The following is a 12,796-nucleotide window of genomic DNA, read 5'->3' as shown; positions in this document are numbered from 1 at the left end:
TTGGCAAGAATAATATTGACTGTTTCAATGATCTATCTCTTGCACTGACAGTTCTATCAGACCTTGAACTGGACAGCAGCAGATTCGAGGTTGAGAGGAATGTGTGAAGTTACCACAGAATTTACAGTAAATGCGTTAGACCAGTCATGAACATAGATTACAAATATATAGAAATGGCAGGTGACGTAGAAGCAGAAGCAAGATTTAATATGCAACTAAAAGTGTAGGAGTACATTACTGCCTTGCTATTGGGCTTTTATTTTGATTGGCTGAAGTAAACATCAAAGAAACTTTATCCTAGGGACATGGAGCATGCCCAAATTTCAATCCATCGACATCCAGGTACCAAAACATCTCCACACAGCAACTGAGTGCTGTATTATTTCATAACTATTTCAAAAAGGAGACCAGCTGTATTATCAACTTCTTAGGTGATTATAATAACAACCAGTTCCCTCTAGAGAAATTATTCCCTATTCTGCACAAGTCACAGATGCTACTTGTGGTAACGCTTACTGTCAATTGCAAGTGTGGCATGGAGAAGGATGTGGGGACAAAAATGGCCCAGGAAGCCTCTAGAAATCCACCAGATTCTTTCAGATGTCTTCTTCCTCTCAAGAACAAAAAATGGAATGCTTGCTCAGCAATTTCCCACATCCACAAGGCTAAAAATCAGAAAATTAGAAATGGGATTATTGATACAAGCTCATATTCTAACATCTGCCAATGTATCATCCTCACCCTTATTGTCTACACGGAGGCAACACAAAACACTTCACAGGAGAATATACTGCACTTTTGTTGTCAACTCTCATTAAAGAAGTAGTAACACACATACTGCAAGTGTAGAAGTATTTGGTACATTACCGTTATAGGAGAGTCGTGGCTTGCTGAGACACATTATAAAGTGCATCTCCATCTCATCGGAAGCTACAGATTTTGAGCAAATTGGGCACTTGAAACCTGAAAGGAAAAGTAAAATTCATCAATATTTAAATTAATGAGAAAAAGTGGCAGCTTATACTTTTCACTAATAGCATTTGGCTTCCAGGAAATCTTCCCTCAGATGCAGGCTAGGAGTTAAAATTTTGGCATACCAAATACCATCAAAAGGAACAGAACAGGCAGTCTTCACTAATAATCCAGTTCAACTTTATTTTTCATCTGCAAGACTCTAGTCATGAAATGATCACAGATTCAGAAATTCAACCTGTTACCTCTCATTACAAGATTACCTGGCATTAAATTTAAATTAACAAATACTTTAGTGAACTGATTTAAGCCTTCATCTGGGGAGTGAATGAAAGGAGGAGTTCAGCTGAAAGGTACTTGAGTGATGGCTTGTTAAATTTACGCAATTATTTTACCTAAAAGTATAAATCTGTCTTTTATTATTCAACCTAAAGCTGGATCCTAAGAGTACATTTATAATTTAGACTTTTAAAAATATCTTCAACATGTTTGAATTCACTGATTGCAGATAAATTAGCAATGTAAACTGATCACCCCAGGAAACCCATTTCTCATATCAAGACATTCACATTCACATTCACAATCTGCAAAACAAACTTGCGCTTCAAACAATCAATAGATAGAAAATGATTTATACTGAACTAATCACCCCCCTGTTCATCCTTAGATAAACAGACAGGTTATCAAAACCTATGTGGCCCTCTAGCATGGAAGACGATCAGTACATTACAGCACTCGGCAAACTTGTTTTCAGTTGTTAATACATATACAAGGTATAAATTAGACTATTTTGGACAAATCTACATTAAAACAAAATGATTAAAAATACTTTTATTTCAAATGATGAGGCTGGACTAAGTTAATATTTCAGTGTCATGATAAAACAATTTACATATGAAAAGTTAATTAAACAGATATTTCATAAAATTTAAAAAAAAACACCTCATGCATATATTTAATTCAAAATATTGTTTAAAAAGATGTTAACTAGCGGTTTTCAATAAATAGAATTTAGATTAATAATCCTTGGTGTGTTTGAAATACTGAATGGTGCCAAGTGCAGTAGTTAATATTTCAAAACAATCCAAACCAAAGTAACATTCTTTCCACGTACACAGATTATTCCTGATAATTTCACATTCATTTTCAAATTTGAAATATTTAAGTTTTCCAGTAATTGGAATGAAACAATGCAAATTACATGAAAGTATGAATTTAACATTGCAAGCCTATGAGTGATTTAAATTAAGCAAGATCAATTATACGTAGACAGTACGCATACTGACTACAATCCTCCACATTAATCTTCCTCCACATAATTACTGGAAAGTTGGGTAATGTAGTCCAAATGAAGATTGGAGTGTCTGTGATTACAGGAGTAAATAAAATGCCTCCAATTGCCTCATGTTTCCCACTGTCCAGTACAAACTACACTTATGTCATTTCTGTGCAGTTGTCTCTGAGAGCAGTATCTTTCACTTTTGTCATACACCTTGTTTGCTTGCTCAAAATGTGGCAAGGCACTCAAGTGGACTCCATACAGCAATGCTCACTGCACTTTCCTCCAATTAGGTCACCTTGGGGGCTGTGGTGGGCCTGAATTAATGCCAAGGGGTGGAAGTCCCATCCTGCTCACACTTGTCAATGCCACAAGAAGGGAGGGCTCAAAGTGTCAGTTATGTGCTTTCCTGGCAAGGCAGAAGGTTTTCTGGGTTGTGTGTTGCAGGGGACGGGAGAACAGAAGGAAGGGCAGGGGCTTGCTTTCAGCAGCTACTCCACTACTCTATGTCCGGTCTCTCAATCACGCAGCAATTTAGTGCAGATCATGGGATTCGCATCCCTACAAGACTGGTTGCATTGGTTTAACTGTTGAGTGGATCATCCCTCTTTTATTCCACCTGGAGCTAAGGTCTTTGATGTCCAGTGTTTCCACTGAGGCAGTTCAGGAAGGTTAAGTATGGGCCTTCCTACCTGGAACTCAATTCCAGTGGGAGCATGAAAACAGTAGGGGTTCTGGGATGCCGGGGCAAACAAAATAAATTGCTTTGCCATCTCCCAGACTTGAAGATTCCACCCGAGTTGATTTTCTGAATTAATATTTCTTCTCCGTACACCTTTCACTTGTTCATTAACAGAAAAACTCTTTCTGGCCTTCCATTTTTGCCTCTCTTCTAAATTAAGTATCTGGAATAGTTAATTCCCAACTTCATTCACTTTGCAACCATATCTCTGAACAGCTATTGGATCAAACAGATTAATTTTCACCTGTGAGATTAATTTCTCTATTATATTCATCTACTCATACATTGCAAACACTTGACACATTCAAATATGGCACCGCTAACTATTTTCTCTTTTCCCTGATGTCACCATAATTACTAATGTCTCATTCAACTTGGAAATATATCTTGGTAGCATGCTCTGTGCCCTCCCGGCTCTGCTTACTTTTACCGATATCATTACTTTGTTTTGTAACCTTGGTATTTCTGTTACTGATTCTGAATTCATTCTTTTTTGAATCCTTTCAATCCCTTTATTTAAAACCCATCAAGTATCCTACTTCCTAGATGATTGGACATAGGTCCCAATCTAAACAGCATCTACCTTGACAACATAGCCCCCCTTGTCCTCAATCCTGGCATCCCATGAATTGCAATCTCACAGTCCTATGTTAGCATGTTAGATCTGTATCATTTCCTCACCATCTTGGAGTGCCTTACCATCACGGTGTATATGTCCCTTGGACTGAACTCACGCCCCTTTCTGGTTTCCCACATATACCGCATCTCAAGTGCTAGCTGAACCACTGTGAACTAAAGTTCCTCAAAATGCAGGCATTTGCTGCAAAGGTGGTCCTCTGGTACTAAAATCCACAAATTTCAGTTTATACACTTAATCAACTTAAACTAGAATCAAAAGGACTATAAGTAAAATGAGTTTTTGTGCCCTGTATCAGCTGTTGCTCTGTCGCCATACCACTTAAATCCCGCGTGTTCAACGCTCCCACCGAGAATGGTATCATCATTAAAATGCTTCTGTTATGTGGACTTAAAGGAGACATTTAATAGGGGTATTCTTAAAGCAAGGTTTGGATCATGTAACTAAAAGGATCACGTGACAAGACATGACTTTAGGAGCAGGAAAGTAGGAGCAGGGAGTGTCTAGTCATGATGTTTCGGCCAGTCAAGTTTTAGGGACTCATTGGACTCTCCCTGCCTATCATTTAACAAGTTTACAAATGTAAGTGGGCACTGAAATACAATGATGGTCCATATACCAAATGATGAGACACAGGATCATTCTTGATTTTCCACAACAAGAGGAATTGGAAAGTCGAGAAACATTTGACTTCTAGCATGGTTTAGTCCATGACATTGGTATGCCAACACATTTAGGCACCAGAATGCACAGTGGCTTTATTAAATTTTTGAGCAAATGTGCAGGGAAAGTTTCAGGAACAATCTATATTTCATGAATCTATTAATCTATCCAAATATTTTATTATTCTTTTTGCTTCAGTGATTGAAAACACTTCAACTTTCATTGACACTTTTGCCCCAATTTCAAGCTTATTTTCTTCCCTCTTCTCAATTCTCAAACATGTCACATACAATTACTTAACTAAAAGTTAGCTATGATGACATTCACACAGGTTTTCACAGTCGAAGCCTGAAAGTCAGTGCACAGGAGCAGTTGAGAGGAATTTGCTCTCAATTGTCTCCCACTCCTTGTAAGAGCTTCCACTCATTTTGTCACTTTGATAGCAAGTATAACAGGAGGAAATTCACTTACGTTAGAGACACATAAAAACTTGGGTCTGGAATTTTGCAGTTCTGTATTCTAAAAATTTTCATATTTGTTTTTGTCATCTCATTTCATTCCAGACTTCCTGTGATACAATTTAACTAAAATAAGTGGCCAATTTTCCTAGGCAAAGAAGCAAAAGATAATGACATTAACAATCATAGACAACTTATGTGCCATGCATTGTTCACCATACTGTACGGACACCTACCAGTTATTGTGCAAGTCTGTCAAAATTGAAAAGGTTCACCATCGCATTAGCAGACGCAAGTCAGTAATTGCTAATTTCGATGAACAGCATGTAGTAACACACACATCTGAGCTAGTATGAAGCTCTGCAGCAGATCTGAATTCATTACAAGTTTCAAACCTTGAACTTCAGAAGCTGGTCTTCTCACAGGATGCATTCATGTTGCTAACCTAACCAACTAACATTTTTAAAAACCACAGATATTTCATAAAAGATGCCAACTAGACATGGTGATTTTCCTGAAAAATACCAGGTAGTCTTAAGGAGATTACATTAGAGAATGCACATTTAAATTAAAATATGGTTACACCTAACTGTGTCCATTGGATATTCCTACGAATTGCCAGAGGGGGGACAATGTCCTCTCTGCACAATTTATAGCAATCATAAATCAACTTCATAATGCACAAATTTATGCACTTACTATAAACAGCAAACATGAAATCTAATTTCAGAATGGCTTATGTTCAAATTTTCCACCTGTTAAAAAGAGAAAACATTAACTTCTCTACATTGCCATTATCACATGGTCATTGCATACAATGCAACAGGAAATCCTGAAGTTGACAAAATGCTTATTCTTTCCAATTAGGTGTTCTACCATTCCATATTCACATTGCACGAATGGGAATTTTTTTCATTACTTTTGGTTCTTCAGATGCGATTCTAGGTGCGACAGATTGATAAGACTGCCAGAACAGAAAACTTAACATTTATACCAGATTTTCATTAAAGATAGGAAGATTAAGTTGGGTGATTTTCCAACTCAACTGGCCAATCTCTACATAAATGGCTCCCCTGCTGAAGCGTTTTCACTGCAGGGATAAGGGGTGCAATCAAGTTAGGCATACCAACCCTCAAAACAGTGGTTGGTTAGAACACTGACCTCAGTTCTCCGAGACTTTGGTTTAACCACCTAGCCACATCCCTTAACTCCATTCCGCTTGCTCCCTCTATTGCTCACCTTATTCAGTAAGCATTATATACAGAAGCAATGAGAAGTCTTGAAAAAACACACAGAAATCTGCTCTGGAAAAACTACTGCGCCCACAAATTTACAGAAATCTTAATCAAAGACTGTCACTCAGTTATAATAGACGTTTTGCACTATCTCACATCTCTTAATATTGTTCTATAATCTCAAAGCTGTCATTCAAATGTAGTAACAGAATGCATCTGCGAAAAGACTAGGCAGATGTGAGGGAACATGTAAAATCTCGTAAAATTACCCTTCAAAATATTCCTGAAAACAGTTCACAACTCCTTTGAGAAGTTAGTGACAACGAGTCCTTGAGAATCTGGATTCCACAAAAATAATCAGTGGCAGTGAGTGTGCACGAGATATCTAACCCCACAATGAAACAAGCCTGAGTGCAAATTAATTACTAGCACCTTTATCTGGGACTAGAGAGCTGATAGAAGTTGCAGACTTATTCAAAGTTCATCTCCTGTCTTTTCTGGGGATTAAATACTTAACCAGTATAAAACACAATTCAGATGGAATAAAATGCTGTTATAATCTCTCCCCAATCCCAATTCCAACAGAGCAAATGACTTGAGAATGGCAAAATTTATATAGTTCTACTTTGATACCAGTACAAACATGATCAGTATTTTAAGGATTGAAACTGTAAACCAAATGCGCCATATAACTTAACTAGCACTATTATGGTTGAGTTATGAATCAGTGGTCTCCTTCGTCGATGAATAAGCAACAAGTAATGGATCATTGATAATGGGAACTGCAGATGCTGGAGAATCCAAGATAATGAACTGTGAGGCTGGATGAACACAGCAGGCCCAGCTCCTGAAATGCTGCTGGACCTGCTGTGTTCATCCAGCCTCACATTTCATTATCTTAAGTAATGGATCATGTTCAATGAGCAAAGTCAAATTATCTGTGAAGAATGAAAGCTTTTTTTTCCTTTGTTCATTCATGGGATGAGGGCGTCACTAGCTAGGCAGCATTTATTGCCCATCCCTAGTTGCCCACTGGGCAGTTAAGAGTCAACCACATTGCTGTGGGTCTGGAGTCACATATAGGCCAGACTAGGTAAGGATGGCAGCTTCCTTCCCTAAAGGGCAGTTCAGGATTTTTTAAAAAGCAAAATGTTACAGCACTCAGGAGGCCAATCAGCATCTATAAAGAGAACAGCTTAAGCAATGTTTCAGGTGTAGAAACAATTCAGCAGCTCTCATGATGGGTTTACATCTGAAACATCGAACTCATCTGCTCGGTCACAAATGCTAACTAATCTGCCATGTGTTTTCATGGTCATCTGTTTTCCAACACATGCAACCCCTTGCTTTTCATTACTGCACCATTATATTAAGAACCAAGAGGCAAAGTCACAAATTTTTATTGTTTAAACATTCAAAAGGATCAGCAACGCGTTTTTCAAAATTCCATTCTTAAATAGGATATGGTCCCAAAAGGGGAAATACAAGTGGCAAGAAAACACTTAATATGTTTTACGATCTTCACTATTCTACTGCTGTAATGGCTGGACTCAAACTCAACCCTCAATAAAATTGAGCTCTTCAACATCTCTTCTGCTCGATTCCTATCTCAAACCTACCCTTACTCTCCCCAACCTACCAGTCTGATACCTTAAAATTAAAATTCTTATCTTTTGCTTAAATCTCTTCATGACCTGGTTCATCTTCCATTTCAAGTGTTCTCCATCCAATGCTTCAATGAAATCTAAAATTCATATAGTTTGCCAGCCTCTGACCACCTGTACATCACTTGCTCTTTTGCTCGTAATAACTGTGCTATACTGTCATAGGCCTCACTTTCTGAAATTCCCACTTCAATGTCATCCACTTCCGAGATAGCTAATTTTCAAGAGAAGGAGAAGAGAAAGACAGTGCAAGAAACTGATTCCGAACATAAGAGTATTGTTTCCACAGATTCAGAACACCGTACCATAAGATTTGGTGGACTTAACTGGAATATCCTTACGGCTGCAACTATATGGTTACTAGGCAAATGAGACAGCTCAGGTGACGATGCAGAAAAGCTGGTTGGCACAGGATTCAAGGAACAAGCAAAGCAAGCTTTGTCAGATTTCTGTAATGGCACTGTTGGAGATATTCTATAAAAGTAATCTGGCAACAGTAAAAATCTTACAAGTATCTCAGCAACAATTACTTTGCCTCAGTATTTACAATAGAAGAGGAAGATAGCCGACCGGAAGTCCCAAGAAAATTAATAATGGGTCAAGGGCTGAATAAAATTAATAATGGGTCAAGGGCTGAATAAAATTAACATAAAGAAACATCAATAATGAAGCAAATTAATGGAATTAAAGAGTGACAAATCCATGGGACCTGACAGTTTCCATCAGGTGTTGTTAGAGGAAATAGGAGAACACGCTGTTGACACCCTAACTGAAATTTTTCGGAGTTCCCTAGATACAGGAATTGGCTCTCAGAGGGGGGGATTGGAAAACTGCATGTCGCTCCGCTGTTCAAGAAGGATAATAGAGGAAAACCAGGGAATTATGTACCAATTAGCATCCATGGTGGGGAAAATGCTGAAGTCTACAATCAAGGATAGGGTAACTGAACACCTTGAAAATTTTCAGTTCGACAAGAAGAGCCAACGTGGATAACAGGTAGGTCATGCCTGACAAACCTCACTGAATTTTCTGAAGAGGTCTCCAAGAATGTTGTTCATATTGACTTCCAGAAGGCATCTGATAAAGTCCCCCACTAAAAACAAACCTCTGAACTAAGATAGACCAGAATGGAGGGAAAATTATTGACATGGCTGGTAAATTGGTTGTGTGGCAGGTAACAGAAAATAGAAACAATGAGTAAGTACTCAAATTGGCAGGATGTGACTAGTGGTGTCCCGCAAGGATCTGTGTCAAAGACTTAATTATTGATATAATTTAAAACAACTTGACTATGCATAGAAAGTCATATCCAAATCTGCTAATGACATGAAGATTAGGCAGCGTTGTGGACAGTATAGAAGATCGCATAAAATTACAAAGTGATATTGATAGACTACGTGAAGGGGCAAATCTGTGGCAGATGAGTCAATGTAAGCAAGAGGGAGTTTATCTATTATGGACCAATAAAGAAAGGTCTGAATACATTTTAGATGGTAGAAAGTTAAATACAGTGCATATCCAAAACAGCCTTGGGTGTTTAGGTGCACAGATCTTTAAAATATCACAACCAGGTGCAGATAATAATCAAGAAAGCCCACAGGATGTTGGGCTTTTGAGGACTGGAGTACAACAATAGAGAGGTTTTGCTGCAGTTATGCAAAAATCCTGGTTAGTCCTCAGTCGCAGTACTACGAGCAGATCTGGGCACAAAACCTCAGGAAGGGTATATTGGTCTTGGAGGAAGTACAACACGGGCTTACAAGAATGATATCTGTACTTCAGGGGCTATTAGGTCTATCTTCTCTAGCATTTAGAACATTAAGAGGTGATCTGATCAGACTTTAAGATATTAACAGGAGAAAAACAGGGAAGATAAACCATTTCTGCTGATTAGGGATTCTAGAACTAGGGGAGAATAGTTTGAGAATTGGGACCAGACCATTCCTGCTCCTGTTCCTATGTTCACCTTAAGTAGGCCATCACCATAAATACTCTGTCACCATGTGCTTCCTGCAAAACTAATGAATACATTCAGAGAAGACTGAAAATACTGCATATATTAACCAAATTTCCAGAAACTTATGTAAAGGCTATGTATTTTTATCTTCTTGTACATTGTGATTTAGGACTGGAACGAGAAAAGAACTATTTTAAAACCAAGGATTGTGGAAGGATTATCGTCTGCTTTTTGAATGCAAGTAACCTGACACTCATTGCAAGCACTGTTTACGCTGTTATTAGTTCAAGCATTACTATGCGAAAGTGCAGACCAGCTGGAGTTAAAGAATTCTACTAATGGAGATTCAGCCAGCAAGTAATGGGTGATTGGTCTGTAAATTAGTGGCCATTTGGCAAAGGTCTTCTGCCTACTAACAATTATGTGACTGGCTCTCAGGTAGCTGAATAGCTTTGGGCTGCGAGAAAGACAGGAAGAAGCCAGAGCTCCACAAGCTCACTTTGATGTTCTCTGCAAAAAACACATGTTAAGCCTGAAAAAGAAGTTTTATTTTACCTTCAACTGTTGCTGTAAGCTGTGACAATTAATTAAAATGTTACAGGCATTTTATAAGCGAAAAACAGTCACCATGTGCTTCCTGCAAAACTAGTGAATACATTCGGAGAAGAAAGAATGAAAAGCAGCTGTATGCTTGTGAGAAAAAAGGGTGATCTCAGCAACCCTGCAAACAAGTATCTCTGAACAGCGTTCCCACTCTTACCCTCTGCCCACAGCACTCTATTTTTCCCTGGTCTCTAAGTATGTTGTGTATGTATGTACGTGTAAATGTAAGTGTGTGTGCATGTTGTTGCATAAGGGGGAGTGAGAAGGGGATTGGAGTTTTAACTAGTAGAGTTATGTGTCCAAAGTTCAGAATTGTTTACCCACAGCTTTATCTAATTGTCATAAATAGTAATTGTTGTTAAGTAAAGAAACATGATCCATACTAAGTGTCAACGTCAGTCTAAGAAGGATGGGTACATTGGGGAATAATGCATATTTACTGCTTTTTAAAATCCTTATTTATTTTTGTTTTGCTCTACCATACAACCAGCTCAGATGTGGTGTGATACTTGCAGACATTATGAACACAAGGGAAGAGTGCACTTGTATTTGAGAGTAAGCAATCTTCATATGTGGTCTAAGATATAGGGACACAGTTATTATAAAATTCTTGCTCCTATTCAAAAATGATACCACATACAAATAGATACAAGAGAATGGGCCAAGATTTTTTTTCTAATATATAACTGGCTTTATAATAATAACTACATGAAGTTATTATTACTGCCACCTGTTGATTTTCTCCCATCTTCTTTTAGGGATTCTATGATTCTATGAAAACAAAAGTACCAAACATTGTAAAGGACAATACACAATTCGGAAACGCTATAGTCTATTGAAATATCCGCAGTGCTAATGGAGATATTTAGTTTCATAAATTGTGCAAGAAGGATACAAATGTATTTTTGAAATACACATTTCTTTCTCACCATCTCACCCCAGAGTGAAGATAAAAGCAGTGTATGGGGGATAAATTACAAATACAAAGATTAGATAAATAACTTTATAGAAAATAAATCAGAAGTCACAAGACACCAGGTCCTAGACCAACAGATTAATTTGAAATCACAAGCTTTGACAGTTTTGCCCCTTCGTTAGGCGATGTAAGAAAGAAGCACACAGAACACAGAATTTATGGACAGAAAGATCAAAAGACTATACAACTGGTGCGAGTTAAGTGCCAAATGATAAGTCCCTGCAGGTGATCCAAAGTGTTAGGTGGTATGAGTAAAGTGTCAACAGCTGAATAACCAGTGAAGGCATGACCTATAATCCGATTAAATGAGGCAGAGAGACAATTACAAAAACATTAAAATAAGGTGGTGCTGGAGATAAACCAAATGACTGAAATAAGATGATAGGTACAACAGTCGCATGTCAAGGGTCTAACCAAAGTCATTAGTAATCCAAAACTGTACAAACTAATGAAGTAGAGGGGTCATAATTTATCCAGGTGATGGTGACCAAAAAAAGGGCACTAAAGAAGATTTCACAGATACAGAAGTGTGGTGGGGTCACATGTACCCATGAAGTGGCCTTAAATGTGATCTTGGGTTCACATGATGCTGCATAAACCTGTTGGACGATAACCTGGTGTCGGTGTGACTTCTGACTTGGTCCACCCCAGTCAGCACCAGCACCTCTACACTATGCAAAATAAGGCAACCTTAGCCTATCATTACTGTTAGCAAATACTACCTCATATGGAGGAATCAGAATTTTCTAACTTTACAGCTATTATGATGTGGTCATCAGTAAATCCAATACAAATCCAAATAAAAACAAGTCTCACAATGGGTTAGAGGGGTGGCTTCACAGCATCAGGCTCCTTTTTATTCATTTCAGTATCAAAGTTGCCTCCGAGTTGGGGAATCATACCGTAGGACTAAAATTACAAAGAAAAGTCATTTCCAACTGAACTCTTCACAAAATTGATCTGAACATTCAAAATTCAATATTATCTGCATCCAGCTGCACAGGTCCTACAAACTGAATTCTCTCCCTAAATTCCTTCAACACCATCTCCTTTTTCTTTTAAAACCCACTTTAAAAACCAATCTTTCCAACAAAGCTTTTGCTTGTTCCCCTAGCCCCTGCTGTTTTATGTACCAGTCGACATTTCAAGACACATTACAGAGACACAGAGATAAGCATTTATCTACATTAGAGGCACTATACTAATATGCATTGTGTCATGTGTACTGTATTTTTATTCAGTGAATCAACCTTCAGTTTGTAAATAGCTGTTGAAATGAATTTCAGCAGATACATCCCTACTCACTATACTGGAGAAGGATCCAGGAACACAAACTTTCAGTTCGAGATTGCCAGGTCACTGGTGCAATAAATAAAATCATTCAAGAATATTCAAGAACACAAGATATCTCTCCTCTTCAGTTTTGTTGCCTAACTGGAGAAGGTGGGATATGGAGTCATGTATTTAACAAAGTTACACAGATTGAAAAAATAAATTAATAATGACCCTACTAACTTTCAAGCTCCTCCTTCATCCTCTCCCACAACCTCCAAGATGCCCCACACTACCTTGAAACCTGGAAAATTATAGAAAATTCGCCAAGCAAAAAT

General features: G+C 38.0%; 1 protein-coding gene across 2 annotated transcripts in view; it reads right to left on the bottom strand.

Annotated features, from left to right (window-relative positions):
* znrf1 (zinc and ring finger 1) overlaps nucleotides 1-12,796 on the bottom strand; it is a 215,449-nt gene that overhangs the window by 109,552 nt on the left and 93,101 nt on the right. For both annotated transcript variants that reach the window (XR_009446774.1, XM_048546862.2), the window contains exon 2: nucleotides 868-963. Coding sequence is in view for 1 of the 2 variants with exons in the window: in XM_048546862.2 (XP_048402819.2) it covers nucleotides 868-963 (96 nt within the window). In the remaining variant the exon portion in view is untranslated. The remainder of the gene's footprint in view (nucleotides 1-867; nucleotides 964-12,796) is intronic.

The sequence above is a fragment of the Stegostoma tigrinum genome, chromosome 16, assembly GCF_030684315.1.
Source record: "Stegostoma tigrinum isolate sSteTig4 chromosome 16, sSteTig4.hap1, whole genome shotgun sequence".
Classification (NCBI taxonomy): Eukaryota; Metazoa; Chordata; class Chondrichthyes; order Orectolobiformes; family Stegostomatidae; genus Stegostoma; species Stegostoma tigrinum.
Note: the sequence above shows the minus strand (reverse complement) of the source record. Positions and strands in the feature narration are given on the sequence as shown.